A 20,377-nucleotide genomic window follows, 5' to 3' on the forward strand; every position below is an offset into this window, starting at 1 on the left:
TGTCAGTCTTAGTCAGGAGTTTTATTTTTTTTTTTTTTTTTTTTTTTTTTAAAGAAATGCATTCAACTAAGTGGGCCTGGATTTATTAACCTTTTCAATGTTAAAAAAAAGAAGGATGAAGCTTACACTTTATCTCCCTCCAGTGATCGTCTGTGGAAACACACCAGACTGTAGGCCCACTGAGCCACCATCTGTTCACGATATCACCATTGCTGTGTAAATGTTTGGACCAGCGTATGGAGCCACTTGAACAAAGTTTTTAGAGAACCCAAACTTAGGTCGGCTTACGTTGTTTTGAGATATTAAAAGTTTGTCATGAAAAACCCAACTAAGCTTGCAGTAGAGTGCTTTTAAAATAATTTAAACCTCTCACTGAAGACAATGCAAGGCCTGAAACATGGTGCTATGTTTCTTTTATGTTTTTATTCTTAATTTGTCTGCAACAACACACAACAGATACAAGTTTGGATGTTAACCAATGTGCCTGTAAAAGACAGATTACTGTAATGCTGGAGCCTCTTATGCCGTTTTGGAGCATCTCTTGACTTTTTTCAAATGTTTCGGTGTTGCACAATTTTGCTTGTCTTGCATTTCCCCTGCTTGGCTTAATTTCTGACCATTTTCTATATATATTTTATGTTGAGGTCAGTTGTTGCAAGGTTGAGTGAGTATGCATTTCATTTCACATGAAGCCTTACTGCTATTTTCAGTTAAATATATACTTTAAATGATTTGTAAATACTTGAATTCTTTTTAAATTGACATTTTATGCGTCAAATTTGTCCTTTCAAATTATTTGTATTAAAGTTTCTGTGGAGTTTTTTATTATTGCTGTATTAGGGGAAAATAAGCTTCCATTAATTGCATATTTTAGGCTCTTCTGCATGACTTTTGAGACATTTTTAATCTGTGAATTGTGAGTTATTGTGAATTTGGAGTACCCCTTTATAAAGCTAAACTAAAAACAAAAACAAACAATACAGACAGTTTGTCATAGCAACTAAATTATTTAATATTGTAAAGATATAAAATCTTTATTTGTATCATACAATAACATCTCACCATAATACCATTAATCAAATGAGAGAGCTTTGCCACCAAATAAGAATTATAATATAACTTTGATCCCTTTTGAGGTAAGACAGCTGGTTCACTGATTATTTAGCCACACAGGTCTTTCCTTCTTCAGATGCACAGAATCTTTAGGATTTCATGCCTTTTTTTTCCCACCATGAAAAACATTCTGCCTCACCTGTAGGCCTAGGCACTGAGCTGAAAGCAGGACCTACCCTTTGACATATTTTAGGACAAGACACGTTTACCCTTCTTTAGACGATCTTAAATTCACTGTTACTTAGCTGTAAACAAGTCATGTGATCAGAAGGGTAAACTAAACTAAAAAATCACAAATGGAAATATGGGTACTCCACAAAAAGGTCAGGTTTGTGTAGAATTACCAAACAGGTGATTTGACAGAAGTTGCATTTCAGAGCCTAATTACATTATGACAAGTCAGGCTCTGACAGAAGAAAAGACCTCTACAGCATCAAATCCACAGGCTATGATCTGCTCAGCAAGTCTTTCACTATTTTAAATCACAACTTTCTTTGGACAAAAAAAGAAGAAAAGAAAGCAATCAACAACAAAAGCAACCAACACAAGAAAACAGCTTTCAATATTATCCAAGAAACACAGTGGAAACCCTCCCCTCCCCAAAAAGAAAACGAGAAAACAAAGCAGATAGCAAATTTCAACATGCCACACTGTTCCTTGGGCAGGTTTTCTTTCACAGAAAGCCACCTATTTTACTAGTTTCAGTAGTAATAAAAATAACAGACATCTCAAATGTTTGCCAGCAGATTGACCAAGCAGAGAAAAAGAAGGAGCAGCGAAACGAGGAAGCCACATGACATCATCAGACCATGCACATGACTGCAGCATTCTGCAAGACAGTACAGACAAACACTGCAAGTCATGCAACTGACACACACACAAACACACTTCTCTGTAAAACCAAATACAGTTTAATTTGACATTTACCAAAACATTAGCATTTGACATTTCCCAGAATCAACATATTCCGGTTGTACCAAGGTCAAACAGGCATTTATGGCAGAAATGTTTAATATTTATATTAATAATGCTTTTTGAAAACATTTAACAGCAGATGGACACAACTGTGGCTTTGTGCTGTCCACACAACTTGATTTGGCAGCACAACCAGTAATATAAAGCGTATCAATTCTACAAAAATAACAGAAAGACAGACAACAAAACAGGTGGAATGACAGCCGTGCAGCAAGAACCAATTACAGCAATTATCAAGAAAGAAAACTTTCATTTTCACTATCAAAAACATGGCTGCGTTAACTTTGTTGCAGGTCATGCACACACACACCCACACACTTGCGTCATACACCCACACGGCACTAATACATCTGGCAAAAACCTGCACCCCCCCCTTTTTTTTTTTTTTTTAACGTTGTGCCCTTATCGCTCCCATCCATCATCATGATCTTTTGCTGGTCCAAGTAGGCTGGGGAACAGCAGCTGATGAGCCCACATGAGGGGAATGACAACAAGAGCAGGATGTTTAAGGATGGGGGCATGACCGTAGTCAGGATTCCTTGGCTGGTTTTTTAGCGGGTGGATGCTACGTCCACGAGCAAGCTGACTGAGTGGTGCAGGGCCAGGAGGTGTGGTTTGATTGGACTCCAGTGAGCTGATTGGCTGTTTTAAGTCTCTACAGGGAGGTGGAGGGCAGCTTCTTCACACGCCTCTGAGCGAGGAAGGAACTCTCGATGGGCTTGAGCTCTGGAGTAGGTTGGGAGTTCTTCAGGGCAGAGTAGGTGGCTGCCATTGCACCCTGTAAGCAAACAGTAGTGTGATCACTCTAGCTTAAATGTCCAAAATGTGGTACAAAATCTGAAGACATAACAGCAACATGATCCTTTTTTTTTGTTAAATTACAGAAGTTTTTATAGAGGGAGTCTAAGCTTTTAACAAAAACAGCTAAAATTCAGCAGCAGTGTGTGTAAACTAAGTACACTTTCATTAACTGAACAGCTTGTAAAACCACATTCAGCAGCAATGATTTGAGGAAATAATTTTCTGCATCCCGCATCAGTCTATCACATGGTCATGGAACAGTTTTGGTCCAATCTTCTTTATAGCATTGCTTCAGTTCATTGACAGTTCAGGGCATTTGTTCATGCACAGCACTCTTAAGGCCTCATCCCACATCATTACAGTCCTGTAGAAGTTTGGACATTAACTGGGCCACTGCAACACCCTGACCCTTTTCTCTTTTAGCAGTTCTTTTGTCATTCTGCTGGAGCACCTGGGTCATTGTCCTGCTTCAGCCTAAGCTAATAGATTACCTCACATTTGACTCCAGAATACCAGTACACAGAGGAGTTCATGGTGGACTCAATGACTACAAGATGTCTAGGTCATGTGGCTGTAAAACGAGGCCAAATCATCACTTCTTTACAACTGTGCTTCATAGCAGGTATGAGGTGTTTGTGCTGATGCTGTGTTTGGATCTCAGTAAATATGGCTCTGAGCATTGTGAGCAGACAGAAGTCCATATTATTTAAAAATGGTCTTATAACCCTTCCCAGACTGATGGACTGCAATAATTACTTCTCTAAGATCATTGCTGATGTCTTTCCTCCGTGGCACTGTGCTAACACACAGCTGAACTGTTGATCATTTAATAAAGTGCAAGTTTGAGGCATCAAGGTTCATCAGCAGCACCTGGCTTCTTTTGAACAAACTCCCAGAAAGCCTCAGATCAGCTAAAACACAGTTTATTTAAATCCAGGTTAAAGACTCACCTGCTCTCTGCTGTATTTCAACAGTTTTTATTTAGAATTACAAATCTGCATCTATTTCTTCTAAGCTTGAATTTTTAAACTTGATCATGTTTTAATATGGTTTTATCCAATGTTCTTTTTCTCTCTTTTGTTTTTAATGTTAAATTATGCTTCTTATATTCTGATGTTTTCAAGTTTCCGTAAAAGCACTTTGAATCACCCTGTTGTTAAATTGGGCTTTGTAAATAAACTTGCCTTCTTTTGACTCTTAAAAGTAGTCAAGCGTGTACATAGGTTTTGCCACGCTGCTATTACATTTTGGCTGAATGTTTAACAAGCAATGACAGCGTAATATCTCACATGCTGTTGTTTTCTAAGGTTGTATTTACTAAGTTTTAAGAACTGGTGAGAACCAGATGATCTTTTTAGAATAATGGAGAGCGCACTTTTTTCTTCTCTTTAGTGGAAAGTAACCAGTATCATTTGTCAGCACTTTAAACTCAAAACTGATCTTATTATTTTATAATGTATTAAAACTTACATTACCAATTTGGAATAAATCTACATTTTATTAATTTATAACAGATTCCATGTTAATAAACATTAAGAAATGCACTTGGTTCTGTTACCTTGACCAGTTTGGGGTCATGGTGTGGGAGCTGGCTGTTGGGTAGTTTGTCTCTCTGGATAATCCAGGGGTGTTTGAGGACCTGCTTAGCAGTCAGTCGCTGATGGGGGTCCACATGAAGCATCTTTGACACAAGATCCTAGAAGTAGCAAAATATCATATGAAACCAAGTAATTGCCAGAAACAAAGTAATAATAGCTGTAAGATTTGGAACAAATCAGCTGTGAAGAAGTATTGGAGCTTTACCTTTGCAGCATCAGACACTGTGTCCCAGTTGCCGCTGGTTAAACTGAAGTGACCGCTCCCTATCCTGCCCAGGATCTCATTTGGAGTATCCTCGGGTCCGTTGGCAAATGGAGTAAAACTGAAGGTAGAAAAACAGGCAGAGTGAATACAGAGAGAAACTAGAAAGAAAAGATATGCTCAAATACATTTTTAGTGTTGCTATTCACCCAGCCAGCATGGTGTAGAGTAAAACTCCCAGACTCCAGATGTCACATCCTTCATCATAGCCTTGACGCTTCAACACCTATGAGTCAGATATTATAACCAATTTTAACACAATTTAACATTTATCAAGGTTATTAGTTAAATTTGGAGACAACCTTGGCTCTTAAGTATCACAGTGACTGTCATGTGCTCACCTCAGGAGCGACAAAGTTAGCAGTATAGCACGGGGTCATCAGCAGGCCGTTGTTGGCACGCAACTGTTTAGCAAAGCCAAAGTCACAGATCCTGATAGACTCGGGATTCCCTGACTCGTCAACGTAGAGGATGTTGCTGGGTTTTAGGTCTCTGTGCACCACCTAAAAAAAACCAAACCAAAACAAAAAAACAAAACAAAACAAGAGGACACAGGAGGACGGAATAAAACAAGGGCAAAGCACTGGGAGAATGCCTTGAGAACATAGTAGATCAAATAAAAATAATTTATAAAACAGGATGCAAGTTTAAAATTTTTTTAACAATTTTCCATAAATTTCTTAAGGAGAAAAGTAGTTTAAACTAATTTTACCAAAGTTGTGATTCCTATATCATGACAGAAAGCATGGCAATAACAAATTTGGACCATTGTAGGTAAAAAGAGAAGTGGGACAGGGGCCAACACAGAAGAGGATATAAGTGAGGGAAAAAGGAAAAAAATAATAATTTTACTTGGCTGCATTGCCAACTAGATCAGTTTAAAAACCTCCCTCTGTTGAATTCACTTCATTCTAAATGCTGCAGCAATATTCATTACTGGTGAAAAAAAAAAAAGAAAGATAGATGCTTCTTTCCCTTCACTGGCTTCCTATTAGATGTCATATTGATTTGTAGATGGTACCCTTTTAACCATCCCCAGCTCCCATCATGTGACAAAGGAAGATTGTTTTTTGTTTTTTTTTCACCCCATCAGAGCCCCCACCTCACGGACTTCTTAGCCTGCTGCGCTAAGACAACATCTCATGATACCTTCAAATCCCTCCTTAGTGGACCAGAGTCCGGACTAAACATGGAGAAGCAGCATTTAGCTGTTATGCAGCAAACAAGTGAAACAAACTGACAGTGGAGATTAAACTTTCACCAAATGTAGACATTTTTAAATCCAGGTTAAAACCATTTCTTTTCTCACGGCAACTTTTTAACTCATCTTGCTTTTAATCATTTTAATGTAATTTATTATTTTATTGTGATTCTTGCTATGTGTTGCTGCCTTTACTTTTTCTTAGTATCGGTAATGTTTTTGTTTTATGTAAAGCACTTTGTATTGTCCTGTACATGAAATGTGCTATACAAATAAACTGCCTTGTCTTAAAACTTTTTTTTAGATGCCCTTTAGTCTCGTCTGATCTAAATCCAAGAGAGCAAAACTCTTTGTGCATGATTACTTAGAAAAGAAATGAATCATCAATGAAACGAAGTTGTTTTATATAGAAATTAATATGCACTTTGACAGCAAATATATTTTAGACACCCAGATTGGATATGTAAAATGATATAAAATAATCATCTGTAAGATCAACAAAATCCATATTTAAGCTCAGTAATTGGGACAGGACTCTGCTATGACAGCAGGATGTGTGCTGTGTGTTTGCAGAGCCAGTTGACCTCACCCCCTGTGAGTGGAGATACTCCACAGTCTTAGTGATGGTGTGAAGCACGGCGCTGGCCTCTTGCTCTGAAAAGAACTTTTGTTTGAGGATCCGATCCAGCAGCTCTCCTCCGCGCATCAGCTCCGTCACCAGGAACACCTGCTTACCGTTGTCATACACCTGACACAGAAACACACACGAGACAGTTTCACCAACAGGAATGCTTGTTCTTCCTAATGCTTAAAGCAAACAATAGTTTGATTTAAATGCGTGTTTAGACTCACATCCTTCAGTGTTATGATGTTGGGGTGCTGTCCATATCTAAGTAGAATCTCAATCTCCTCAGAGGGGTCTGTGCTGGTCTTGTCAATCATCTGTCAATCGCAAATAACACAGCAGCACTCATGGTTATGTTTAAATCAAGTCTCTTGGTTGACTACCAGCTTCAGTCAGAAATTGAAGATTATCTTCAGTTTTTTTTTTAACTGGGCACATTGTGCTTAATACAACATAGCCCCTTCTATAAAGCAGAATCTGAACATTACTGCACTAAAATATATGTGATATGAATTTTTCATGTCTGTTCATACCTTGACTGCGTATTCAGTGTTAGTGGTTTTGTGGATGCATCGTTTACAGACAGAGAAAGAGCCCATGCCGATGTCCTCCTTCAACACATAGCCGTCGCTAAACAGCAGGTTCTTCCCGTGCAGCTGCTGCAGAGAGAATTAAAAATTGAGTGGTGGAGGTGTGACAGACTGACAGAGCTGACATGTTTGGGGGATGTTGATGGTTTTAGACAAGGAGCTGAATCTATTTGTAGAAACACTTTCTTTCTGTCTAACTGTCACTCTCAACCTTCCACACGCAGCTGACGGCCGCTTCTGTCAAACATGAAACAGGATCTGAGGCCAATCATGAGCCATTCAGATCTCCTCATGCTCCTGTCTGACTTGCACTTAACAAAACAAGCCTTTCTTTCTTCCCCTTTTTCTTTAAGCCATCAGGGCTCTAACACACCTTTGCAGACTACTTGAAAAAATTCTCAGCTTATTCAGAACAGCTACACAGACAGCTAGCTAGAAGGTTAAACATGGTGATACATTTACTTTAAGCCCACTATAGAGGTAATCAGTCATCTTGGTGTTAAAAATCTATATTACAAATAATTACAGGCTGGACTTATTGTAGTGTTAACAAGCTGTGAGGTTCAACAATCAACACACTGTCATGCACTGGGTCGTTAACAGCTAAGATGCTAACACTAGCTGCTAATTAATGTAATTTTTCTTTAAAAAAAAACAAACAAACCAGGGAGTACCTGGTGAGCTTAATATTCATCTGATGCTACACTCCTGAAGTGGCTCATCTCCTCCTCTGCCTGAGAAGCAGGACTTCAAAGATTATTATTAAAATGACTATCAGTAAAATATTTGGGGTTTTTCTTAATAAGTTAAAAGCAAAACAAGGCAGCTGCTGCATAAAGAATAAATGGCTATTCTAATTTATTTTCCTGTTTTGCAAGGGTAACCTTAACTCGTCTCAAATATCTGTGGTTTTGCCTCCAGAGGAAAAGACAGGATGCAGAACTAAAGGTAGCAGAAAATGTTGAGGTTCTCTTTGGGAGTGACAAGGTATGAATATATTAGAGGGACCACATACTGTATGTTAGAGGTTTTGGAGACAAAGTCAGAGTGACTTATTGGTAGAAAGATGCTGATGTTGAAACTACTAGGCTGGAGGCTGAGAGGAAGATCAAAGCAGAGATTTATTTATGTGGTAAAAGAGGACATAAAGTTTGTTGGTGTAAGAGAAGACAATGAAAAAGGCTTAGATGAATGTAGATGATGCAGTGGTGTCGACCCCTGAAGGGAACAGCCGAAAAAGAAAAAAAGTGATCTAAAATATATAAGATAAGTAATGTCTGTAATGTGTCAGCTGCTGTCTGTCCGTATCAGTCACCTTATCTTTGAGTCTTAAAATAAGTAAGAAGCAAGCTGAACAAAAGTAAATTATTCCATTTCTTCTGTGCAAGAAGTGTGAATTAAATCTCCCAGCATACTCGTTGTCTTGCTTTTGACTCATCCACTATGGTATAGAAATAAAAACTTTGGCCATACAGCATGACTGATCAAAACCACCTGAAAAAAAAAACCTTGCTTTGATGATTTTTTATTTATTATTATTTAATCTTTTATTGTGAACAGAACAGAAGCAACTGTCTAGAAACATAATCACTCCATACCTTTTTTCCTTCCTATTTACCTAGATCTGGAAATGACTACAATGAAATTCCTTACTTTTCCGTATTGGATAGTAACCCTGGATTCTAACTAGTTAGGACAAACAACTGCTTTTAAACTAAATTAAATGCAACCAAACTTACTTGTCAGTTTATATGCTGTATAATTTACAGCACATGTACTCCCCTATTTTAACACTAAATAATTTGGAAGTTGCAAAATATTATTATTGATAAAGAAAATCTTTGTTTAAAAAGTAGCTTTCCCCAGAAATGATCCTCTGCTTTAATTCATTATTGTCTTCTCTTGCTATGCTTCTAATTTATAATCAATAATAAGCATGCCTCATATATAACCAACAGCTGACCTGGACCACTGGGTGGGGTGGGGGCTGCACAGGCTCTGTTAAACCTTCTTCATCCAACATAGTTGATGCAACAAAGCTGAAGCCTCTGAATAGCTGGTGAGCTCCAGCACTGGGAGGTACACCCGGAGAGTCTGCAAGAAAATAAGAAAACTCAGCTGTTGGAAACATATTTTCTTTGGAAATGCTACTACAAAGTATATGTTAAAGAAAGCTGGTGAAATAAACACTTTAAGCTACACTCTGATGATGAAATTCAGACAACTTTACTAATGGCTGCATTGTCAGATTAACCAAACAGGAAGACTTGAAGTTAAATACCCTGGTAGCATCAGATGAATTTTTAGCTTAGCTTTGAACTCTCACCTTTTGGTGTGCGGGAAGTGAACTCTGAGTCAAAGTAAAAGGTGTCATCTGGACGTGCTACAGCTGGCCTGAATGGAGGCTTTGCTTCTTTTCGGAAGAGTTTCTGAAAGGAATAAGAAGCTCTAGTTGATATTCTGAATACCATCTCTCTCTCTTTTATTAAAAAAAATCTATATACAGTTTAAATGTCCTCAGCCACTCACATTCCAGTCTATAGTGGAGAAGAAACCATGTCGTTTAATCTCCTCTGCACCATCAGAGCCAGATCCTATGGGCAAACGAGCAGAGTATTATTACCCTTCCCCTTTGAAACTGTGTCAGATATTCTTGCCATTGGTGAAAGTCATGTTCTTGAGCTGAAACTAACCCAGTCTGTTGGCAGGATTCCTTTTAAACAAAGCCCTGAGCAGAGACTGGGCCTCTGCACTTAGGAACTGCGGCATCCCTAGACGCGCCCTGCAGGACGAGACAGATGGGACGCAGCTTTAAATATTTGCACCTGAGGCACTTTGAATAGGTCCATTATGTGACAACAGGCTTGTGTGTGGAATTGTTTTAACAACTAGACTGCACTCACTTCAGAATCAGGTTCATAGTTTCTTTGCGATCCTTCCCTTGAAAAGGCAGTGCTCCTGTCAACATCTCAAACTACGAAAGAAAACATACAATAAATATGGGAAACATTTGTTAGCTACGTAAAAAAAAAAAAAAAAAAAAAAAAAAAAAAGATTTTTTACCCCCTCCTTACCATCAGTACACCAAATGACCACCAGTCGGCGCTGTGGGTGTGTCCCTGCCTGTTGACAACCTCTGGTGCCATGTACTCCACAGTACCGCAAAAAGAATAAGCCTTCTTCTCATGATCAATAGCTTCTTTACACAAACCAAAATCTGGAAAACGCACCACAAGACAGAAAATGGGAATTTCAAAATCTTCATGATAAATATGCAGCATGAGCTGTTGCTCCATCTTAAAGTGTTTCATCTTAGTCTGCAGGAGGCTCATCAGTGTGAGTTATATTGCCTCTCTAAACCTCTTGGGGTCACCTTTGGTTCAATAGCGGCAGTACCCAGGGATGTTGATAAGATTAAGTGTAATAATTAACTTGGGGGGCATATATGGGTGCATATGCAGATATGGCCAGTCAGCAAGATAAAGCTGTCATGGTGCTGTGAGTAATGAAGGTCAACAAGGCAGAAGAGAGGAAAATGTGTGTGTTTGCTAGCCAGATTAAGCAGGAAGAAGTGGGAGACTCACCTGTGAGTTTGATATGTCCCTCCTCATCCAGGAGAATACTAGAAAGAAATAGTGCTAAAAGTCAGTATGTGAACATCAAGTTTTGCTGAGCTGTAATCTGGATTATCACTTTCACTTCAACAATAACCTTTACACTTCAAAAACCACCTTGACTTTTTGATCACTAGCAGCACTATAAAGTAATATCTGAGGAGCATGTTTTTCTGTTTGTGATTCTCATGTCTGTGCCGCATAGCTTGTGGCAATATGTGTTTACCATAAAACAATAACAATGCACCAGTTAAAACAGACAAAAAGAAGACCACAGGTTGACATTAATAAATTAGGGCTCAGGTTTGATAGACTAGGAATAAAGAAAAGGATATTAGACCCAAAAATGTATATAATGTGGTAAAGGAACCAGACATGACAATGCAAACAGAATATCTACTCCTTATTTCAAAAGGAACTGAAAACCCAAGACTTGAGACATGTGGATACTCAGCTAAAGTACTGATCATTAGATTACCCCAAATAAAAACCTACAGTATCGTGGATCTCTGCTGAAGCTGTAACAGCTTTCCACAAAAACTCCTCCTGAAATCCTTGTGGAATCTGATTAGAATTGAACATTTTTCCCTCTGATGACTGATGCTTGGATCGATGGCTCACAATATGAACTGTTGCTTACTTTTCAGGTTTGAGGTCCCTGTAGATGATGCCAAGACTATGGAGGTGGTCCAGTCCTAATGCTAGCTCTGCTAAGTAAAACTTCACATCCTCCTCTGTGAACATCACCTGGGAGAAGGAAGACATACACAGAGAGGTGATGAGACACAGGAAAAGAACAAGGAACAAGAAAAAAAGTTATAAATAAAAACAAAAACTAGAGAATGGAGGAAAATTAGACAAACAACAGAATGACTCACCTCTTTAGAGAGTCTAGTGAAGAGATCTCCCCCTCTGAGGAAATCCAGTATCAAGTACAACTTCCCTTCAGTCTGGAATGCTACAAACACAAACGTTCCATTTAACTCCACTTTGACAATAAATTAGTCTGTGCTTAAAATATCCAATTATAGTTTATCTTTGGAAACCGAGATTTCAAAGCACTGGGTGACCTCACCGTAGTGAAGCTTGACAACAAATGGGTGATTGACATCTGCAAGGATATCTCTCTCCATCTTGGTTCTTACACGGTCTCTCACTAAAGGACGGAAGAGATAATCACTGAGTGCATTTATATAAATTAGCAATACATTGAATGCATTACTGAATAAAAAGTGAACAATGACTCCTCTCTAGGTGGGATCTGAGCTGCAAGATGTAAGACATGTCTCAATTGGTCTGTCAATGTGAATGACAGCTTGGAAATGTCTACATTTAGTAAACAAGAGCAGAAGCCTTTGGACAAGATTGGACGGGAGTATAGCGGACAGAAAATCAATGCACGGTTATGTCTAAACCAGCCATCTTTTCATCTTGAGAATGTTACTTTTAATCTGGTGCATTTTATTTCCTCTGATTGACAGCAGCCCAATGAGATGTGTCAGGTTTCTTGTTTGTGGAACCTGCCCACCAGATTAATTTAAAACATCTAGATTTTTAGATTTATATTTAAACTTTTGGTTTAGCAAACATTCTATTTAACTGCAGAACAGACTTTTGCCTGCAAATTTTATAAACTCTATTTACAAGGCTCTACAACAACTGTTATTGTATGTAAAGAATAAAAAAAATAACTGTATAATCTGTAGATTAGCGTTTGTAGAACAAACCGAAACAGTTTGAGACAGTGAGAACAAATTGAATGTCCTGTTTATCAAGACGATGAGACCACACCACCTGTGCACAAAGATGAGACAAACCCACTGAAAGCTGGGGTGGTCTCTGATCACATACAACTGTACGCCGCTGATGTTGATTTACAGGAAAAGCATACACCCTTTTACATGAAACGAAGGCATCCACTGCTTCAAAAACAAAGGTATCATAAAAACAAACAACAACAACAAAAAAAAAGCCTAACACAACTATTTGAAACAAATGGGAGCTTGGAAAAGTGCAGCTCTGGAAAGAGAAGTCAGGCAATATTCAGGATGACCTGTATCCCCAAACCCTAAAATATACAGTTTTTTTTTTTACAGCTCAGAACAAAGAAATGAAACAAATTTCAACACCTGGGGATTAGAAACCCGAAACTGTACAAGCAGACTGATTAACCGAGCAATCCTTACAGCACTACACAGAAAGCATTGTAATTCCTGCTAACATGAAGGAACATCTGTCATTTTGTTTACTTCCTTCACTGAGGTGATGTGTAACTCTTTAAAACCTGCTGTAGGTTTATAAAAGAGACTGAAAACTGGGAGTATATTTGTAGAGCAAGAGCTTGTTACTGCACCACTATGGCAACATAATGTAAGCAAGTTGCAGGCTTCTGGACCTTTAAGAGTGGCTTTCTTAAGGACCTTCATGGCATAGAGCTGGTTGGCATCAGGAGGGGTCACCTTTCGCACGAGGAACACCTGGAAAAAAATAAAAAAGCAGAACAAACGAAAACAGCCAATCAAAATCAAGAACACAGCTGCAGCTCATGGAGCTAGAGAACAATTTAACAAAGGAGGAAGAAAAACAGAAATATGCATAGTCAGACAAAGGCTAAAAAAAAAAGCTAAAGTGAGTCTGTGTGTCACCTTGCCAAAGGATCCCTGTCCCAAAACCTTGAGCAGCTCAAACTGAGAGGCGTCGGCCTTTTCTGACCCCTCTTTGACCACATGGGTGATGTTGATCTCTTTGATTTCTCCATCTTCCTAAAGAGTCCAAAATACAAGAGAGTGTAAGAAGTCACAGTGCATAATGTCAGTTTATGTTCTGTGATGCTCAAATACGGCCAGACCAGCTGTTGTGTAAAAAGAGCTTTTCTTACACACTGCAAATAGCACCATATCAAAATTAACATTTGAAAAAGAGGAAGCAAATAAAAAGGCTACATGTGTGCAAGTATCAGAGATTACATCCAGTGGGTTCTCGTCAATGTGCTGTTGCGTGTTTTGAGTTTCTGGTAATCGTATTTACGGCAGCATTTAAATGGAAATACTAAACTGTAACATGAACCACGGGTGCACGCTCTAAAAAGAAGCAATGGCGGTTTATTGGTTTTGAATACAAGTTGTTCAAACTTAGTTGTGCTCTTTTGTTTTTTTACACTAAGAACTTCACACGTTCTTCACAGGGTGGAGTGCCACTGGCACTGTTACAGCTCAAACACATGAACCCTTACTGGTGACCTGTTGACACTCTGCTTCACCCACAACTCATCAACAGAAAGCCATCAAAGCAGCAGCAGCTTGAAATGCCTTCTTATAGAGGCAGACTTTTCAGTTAACCTGACTTCCATGCACCAGGCCTGTGATGATACACAACATGAACTTTTCCTTCAGGCAACATTTATAATTAAAAACACACTTCTGCTAGTGAAATTCAGAGATACTCACAGGGACTAAATTGAGCAATGGGACCTAAAAACTAGATAATCTTTTTTGCATTACAGTTTATCTTTGAAATCTGAGACCTGAGACAAACTACATCCATTCCTATCCGGTTGATCAGCAGAAGTGGCAATGCTAAATTTTAGAAATAGTAATTATGACAGTAAGCAAAACCAGCTCATATGTATGTATGTATGTATATATATATATATATATATATATATATATATATATATATATATATATATATATATATATATATATATATATATATATATATATATATATATATATACACACACACAATAAATTATACAAATGATCATTTAGGCAATAATTAATTTTAACAAGGTCTGATTAAAGCTTAAGCAAAACAGCCACAAACCACTAAACCCTGGCGCTGTATCTGTCAACAGGAAACCAAAGTTGGTTGAACTTGCAGGCTTTTAGTTTCACCTTGTTTTTAACCATTTGCCAATGACAGCAAACACAAAGCCTTCCCAGCCCTTTGTAGACATAATAAATCCCACTTCTTTGCTTGTCAATATTAAAAATGTCACCAACAACATCACAAAAAGCTCCGCAGAGACCAGCTGCTCAAGCTTATCAAGATGTCAACATGAAGAGGAATCAGTTTACCGTCCACTTGTTTCTTGGTTCAGGTGAAATGCCGCTGCCGGTGCTGTTGTCTGATGCAGCTGTAGATCTGCAGCTGTTGCAGTGAGCAGTGCTGCTGGTCAGAGATTTGTTCTTTTTAAACAGGTAGAGGGACAGCATACGGCTCAGGTTGAACTTTCTCTTGTCCTTCTCCATCTCAGCATTTCCCAAACTGTTTTGTCGTCCTACCTACAGCCATTATCTGGCAAACACTGCACTAACTTACATAAATCATCTCCATCTTCACCTCATCTCTGCACAAGTACACTTTAGACTCCCTTGTACACTCATGTTAAGATTTTTCTGCACTCAGCAGGTAAATATAAAAATTTCTCTCTGCCTCTTTACTTTCCTTCAGCAGGAGCCTCCCGCTGTAAGTTTCAGTAATACCTCTTTTTTCCTTCCATTATATCTTCTGTTCCCCTTTCCCCCCCTCTCTCCCTCTCTGTCGGCCTGTGTTGGTCTGATTAGACCTATGTGCCCTCACCGACTTGCTACAGCTGAAGTGAACTGGAACTGAAGTGAACAGGAAGGAAGAGCCTGCTCTCATTCTCACAGTCCTGCAACCAACTCCCAGCCTGTAGCGCACTAACACATCTGTGGCTAAGAAAGAGAGGCACCACCAGAAACAGAAAGAAAACTGAAATGCAAATACAAATGCAAAAAAAAAAAAAAAAAAAAGGGAGGTGGTGAATAAAAAAAAAACAACAAAAGTATATTTGCTAATATAAATTGAAATAAAATTTAAAATAAATTTCTCTAAAATAAAGTTTTATGTATTGGTAATCAGTGCCTTCCCAGACTCAAAACCCAACTTTTTGCCACTTCCCTGTACTCATAATTTATCAGAGGGGGGAAAAAAAAGGAATGAAGGGAGAGAGTTGGCATGCCTGTGTGGCTTGGATGACAGTTTCCTCTATGTGACCAGGCATCTTCCTTTCTTTCATCACATATTAGTCCTGCTCATCCCTCCTTTAAAAACCAAACCTGCAAGCCCACATATGGCTCCCTTTTTCTGTTCCACATAGCCATCTTTAATGCTCCTGATACAAAAAGTACCTTGTTGACCTGAGAGGAAAAAGCCATTACGCACCTATGTCTAATAAATGCAATGCATGAGTCAACTTCTCTCTTGACCAAACAGCAGCACAACCGAGCTGCTGCAGACCTGCATTGCAGTCTTTGCTCTGAAAAGCTTGACGTTTAATATGTTTGTGATTGGTTGGATAAATTTCCAGAGGGCACAAACACACAAGTGTGTTTCAGTTTGAAGTGGATGAAAAGCAGCAGCAATGCTGCACACTGACTGATTAAAAAAGCAACTGGAAGTACTGAGAGCTTACCTGGTCTCTAATATTGGCAAACTCCTTCTCTATCCAGGTGATGTGAGACTTGTTCTATAGGAAGTGATTATATGGAGCAGTTAACATCAGTTACTTGGAACATTAACACTAAGATTTCTTCCCCTTTTATTAACATACTGGAAACAAACAAGTGTCATTATATAAACATGCACACACAGAATGAAGAAAAAAGATGGTAAAGATTGCCACATTAGTGACAGGAAACTTCTCTTCCCTCTTGTTTTCACTTCCTCTTTTTTTTTTTTTTTTTTTTAACTGATCTCACTTCCTTCCTGCTTGATAACTCCAGCATGCTAGCACCGGGGTGGCTGTATTTCTTAGAATAACAGCAGAGATCAAAGAAATTTAGAATTTCAGCTGACACATTAGACTTTTCACACATCAGGGTTTATTGTATTGTAGAGAAATGTGTAAGCAGATGGTCTGTAGATGCTATCAAGATTAAGTCATTTTAGTTTAGGGCCTCTTCCCATCAGTGATGGGGTTGTTGATAAGTTTCAATCTTATTGCTTTCACAGAACTGATTATTTGATACAGAAACAAAGCATAGACAGGAATTATTGACACTGTGTAAGTTGATTGCATTTGCAGACTGACAAGGAGAGAAGTTTTAGATGTATTTTTATGATTAAAGGAGGTGGAAGAGCTTTCAATTTCACAGTTGAGAAGCTGGCAACGCTCCCTTCCACCCCAACCAAAATGTCACTGCACACACACAGCTGTCTGAAGCTTTGGGCAACTACCAGACCCCAGCAAAGCCATCACCCTGGCGCCTCCCACACACATACACAGGCACACATTTCACATCAAATCGGGTTTATTAACAAGCATGTAGAAAAAAAAAAAGTGGAAACTTGCCTCTGGTACGCGGGTTTTGGTGCGAAATATGAGCCTCCACATGTCTCGGTCCAGCAATTTCCATGTCACTGATGCAGTCACTGGTTTCAGTGACACACAACTGTCTTGCAAATACACAACTTCTGTGACAATTAGCTAACCCTTTCTTTCTGCAATACCACAAGAGATATGATCTGCTCACACACACACACACACACACACACACACACACAAACTTCAAAATGAGAAGGGAAGTTCTTAAAAGGGGTAAGAGCAGCAGACTAACTTCTTGGACACTCTTGGTGTAGGAAGAAGTTCCAAAGCAGCAGGAAGTGAACCTTAGGAAGTATTTTGGGTGAACTCAATCTAACTCTGAACTACTGTAAGATTACAGAAAAAAATTTGTTCTGCAGTGAAATTAATGTGAAATGACCGAAATCCATCCAACCATCCTAACCCTTAATATTTGGAGACTGCTTTAAAGCAGAAGTATCATGTTTCAAAGGCAGACATGGTGTAATGCTCGTTGGTAAACACAAGGGGCCAGTGCAAGTCTACAGGCAGTAAAATAGCGAGGCCTCAAAGCAGGATCTTGTAAGATAGAAGCCTTAGCCAAGTAAGGGCATGCTCACATTGCTAGCTAATGCCTCATTCAAATCCCAGCATTGGCTCTGACATCACTTACAGGGGGGAAGATATAAAGTGTGACAGAAAGAGAGTATGTGGGTAGTGTGTCAGGATGGGCTGCCAAACAGTTGCCCCATCAAAGCAGGAAATGTCACACACATTTAAGTCTTGGAACAGCCATTACTTGTTCGAATTTCTTAAACCTAAACGCTGAATCTGCTGATTTATTGGTGAGGCTTAAAGAAGAGAGCCATGAAGAAAGAAAGCTGGATGTAGTTAGGATCAAACAAGAGTAGAGAGAAGGCAGTGGATGGTGCGTGACCTTCAGAGAAGTTCATTTAAACTGTGAGCAACTGTGTCTTGAGAAGTACACGTGTGCAATTCGTCCCTGTGCTATTCGCTTTGGCTTCTCCTCCCTTATAGAAATGAAGCAGGAGGACCTGTGTGTTTTCAAAAGCATTACAGCACTGACTGAGCTGAAGGGAGAACTGCTGGGAATAAGGAAGTGGGAAAGACGAGTGTACATGAAGAAGACAGACAGTCTAAACACTGACCCAAAAGTCTGTTGCGCAGACTTATTAAAGCAAAACAAATATCCTAAATCAGAGGAGCACACACACACACACACACACACACACACACCCTGTTATGTATTTACTTCCATTGGAGGAGCCACCTAACAAACCAATTAAGAGCTAATTGAGAAAATTGAGAACTCTTATCACTCTGACCTCCTCTTCCAAGATTTCAATTTCAAAACCAGGACTCATTTTAGGATGAAAATATATCCACCTTAAACTCTGTTTAGCCCCGGTTCCTGTGGCTAAAATGAAGGGAACCAAGAAAAAGATCCTCTCAAAGAACCTGGTTTCTGGAAAAGGTTCCTGTGGTCAAAATGTTGTTATTGATTTGTCTACCAGTGCTTGGTTTGGTTTTTGTGGCATTCTTACTGGTCCTCCAAATCCACATACAAGGGAAGATTTGAGGGCATGTAGTTTCTCAGTTACCCTCTCTGGGCCCTTTTGGTCCAGAAGAGCTGTAAAACTACCACATGCTTTATACAGGAGCATAAATAAGGACATAAAATCTAAAAACAATCTGCTTTAGCTTCTCTTATTTAACTGCAAATTTAAAGCTAATTGTAAACCTAAAGCCTTGTTGACCAAAAGATGTATTCATTATCAGAGCGCTTATGTTTTACATTACAATTAATGAGTGTCTTGCTAGACAGGGTCTTCATTTTTTTCACTTATTCATTTCTATAATAAATTAAGGTTCAATTTTTAAAATTTGGTTCAGATGTTCATTTTTGAATAATTTCATTAAAAACTCCTAAAGGAGGTTTGTGCTTGTTTATGTCTACAAAGGAGAGTCCAGACATGCTTACAGACAGGCACCTACAGGAATGTCTCCTGTAACTGAATCCAGCTGAAAAAAAACTTCTCTCCACTGATGTTTGAAATAAGGGAAAAAAGACTAGCACTATTTTACAAAAGGCAAAGTAGACGTGCTAATTTGAATATACTCTCTCTCATTCAGTTATTTTTTTTTATTCATTTGAATATCAGGCTGTTTTTGCAGAGCTACTTCTTTTCACTTGGCACAAACTTCTCCATCTGTCCTCTATGTGGCCCATTCATTCTCTTTGCTTTTCCTATTGCCCTTTAGCAACACCTGCTGCTATAGCCGTGACTAAAAGATGCAGCAAGAAAGTAAAAAAACATGTAAGGAGGGGAAGTTGGCAGAGAAAATGTTGCAGATGGACCTTCACCTTAGCCCAATCAAACCGTACAGCTCAGCTAAGGACAAGCTGTAAGAGAAAATATTAAATAATAATATTAAATAATGTTAAATAATAATAATAATAATAATAATAATAAATAATAATAATAATAATAATAATATTAATAATAAAAGATTCAAATGATAAAAAGAAATAAAGTAAGAAAAAAAGTTCAGGTTCAAGATGGATGACTTGTCCAAAGTCTCACAAAGAGCAAAGACATACAGCAGCCTAGGAAAATACTTAGTCTTAATCCCCCAGCTGCTTACTGTGATTATCCCTGTCTTCCCCAGTGTGGCTGCTGTTATCTAACAGAAAAATTAACAGCGAGTGCATCATCCACAGTACATTGTTAAAACATTTAGGTAGAAGGAAAAAAAAAAAAAAAAAAGTTTTCAAGGCGATTTGCAACCAGCAACAAGTATTGACCTGATGGAGGGCACCTCTGGCATTTACATCTATTCTGTAGCAGACTGTGCCATCTGTCCAATCTGCTTACACAGCAAAACACATATGCACTTTTAAAAACAACCAGATTTGTAGTCCGCTGACAGCAAATACTTAGGGTCCTGATCGGCGCAGATGCAACTAATCACAGAAACAAGAAGAAGGTGGATGCTAGAGGAAGTGTCCCAGAGGCAGCGCAGGATTAGCTCTGAAGCTACAGGAAATCCTGTGTTGGCATCTGTAGTATTAATAGCAGCTGCAAGGATGGCAGTAAGATGATAGGCAGTTCAGCATTGGGCCAGTTGACATGAGGCCTAATGGCCTTGAGTAATATCCACAGTGCCAGCCATGGAAAAGAACTGGGAAAAAAAAAAAAAGAACAGAAATAACAGGGAGGATTAAGGAAGCACAACAGAAAGGGTAAAATGGGAGTGATAGACAAA

General features: G+C 38.7%; 1 protein-coding gene across 5 annotated transcripts in view; it reads right to left on the minus strand.

The window, feature by feature from the left end:
* Window positions 1-885: 885 nt before the first annotated feature.
* rps6ka1 (ribosomal protein S6 kinase a, polypeptide 1) overlaps window positions 886-20,377 on the minus strand; it is a 46,534-nt gene continuing 27,042 nt past the window's right edge. For 2 of the 5 annotated variants that reach the window (XM_041971755.1, XM_041971758.1), the window contains 20 exons: window positions 13,425-13,541; window positions 13,175-13,256; window positions 11,855-11,935; window positions 11,658-11,737; window positions 11,420-11,526; window positions 10,750-10,787; window positions 10,240-10,382; window positions 10,069-10,139; window positions 9,859-9,947; window positions 9,695-9,759; window positions 9,492-9,594; window positions 9,129-9,259; window positions 7,109-7,234; window positions 6,803-6,892; window positions 6,540-6,698; window positions 5,091-5,252; window positions 4,899-4,975; window positions 4,693-4,810; window positions 4,448-4,585; window positions 886-2,866 (listed from right to left, as the gene is read on the minus strand). In XM_041971755.1, coding sequence (XP_041827689.1) covers window positions 2,744-2,866; window positions 4,448-4,585; window positions 4,693-4,810; window positions 4,899-4,975; window positions 5,091-5,252; window positions 6,540-6,698; window positions 6,803-6,892; window positions 7,109-7,234; window positions 9,129-9,259; window positions 9,492-9,594; window positions 9,695-9,759; window positions 9,859-9,947; window positions 10,069-10,139; window positions 10,240-10,382; window positions 10,750-10,787; window positions 11,420-11,526; window positions 11,658-11,737; window positions 11,855-11,935; window positions 13,175-13,256; window positions 13,425-13,541 — 2,100 coding nt within the window. In that variant the 3' untranslated portion in view covers window positions 886-2,743. Of the gene's footprint in view, window positions 2,867-4,447; window positions 4,586-4,692; window positions 4,811-4,898; window positions 4,976-5,090; window positions 5,253-6,539; window positions 6,699-6,802; window positions 6,893-7,108; window positions 7,235-9,128; window positions 9,260-9,491; window positions 9,595-9,694; window positions 9,760-9,858; window positions 9,948-10,068; window positions 10,140-10,239; window positions 10,383-10,749; window positions 10,788-11,419; window positions 11,527-11,657; window positions 11,738-11,854; window positions 11,936-13,174; window positions 13,257-13,424; window positions 13,542-14,858; window positions 15,315-16,219; window positions 16,274-17,098; window positions 17,240-20,377 lie in introns of those variants that run through there. The other 3 variants (XM_041971756.1, XM_041971757.1, XM_041971754.1) reach the window with 3 other exon arrangements.

The sequence above is a fragment of the Melanotaenia boesemani genome, chromosome 20 (genome assembly GCF_017639745.1).
Source record: "Melanotaenia boesemani isolate fMelBoe1 chromosome 20, fMelBoe1.pri, whole genome shotgun sequence".
Classification (NCBI taxonomy): Eukaryota; Metazoa; Chordata; class Actinopteri; order Atheriniformes; family Melanotaeniidae; genus Melanotaenia; species Melanotaenia boesemani.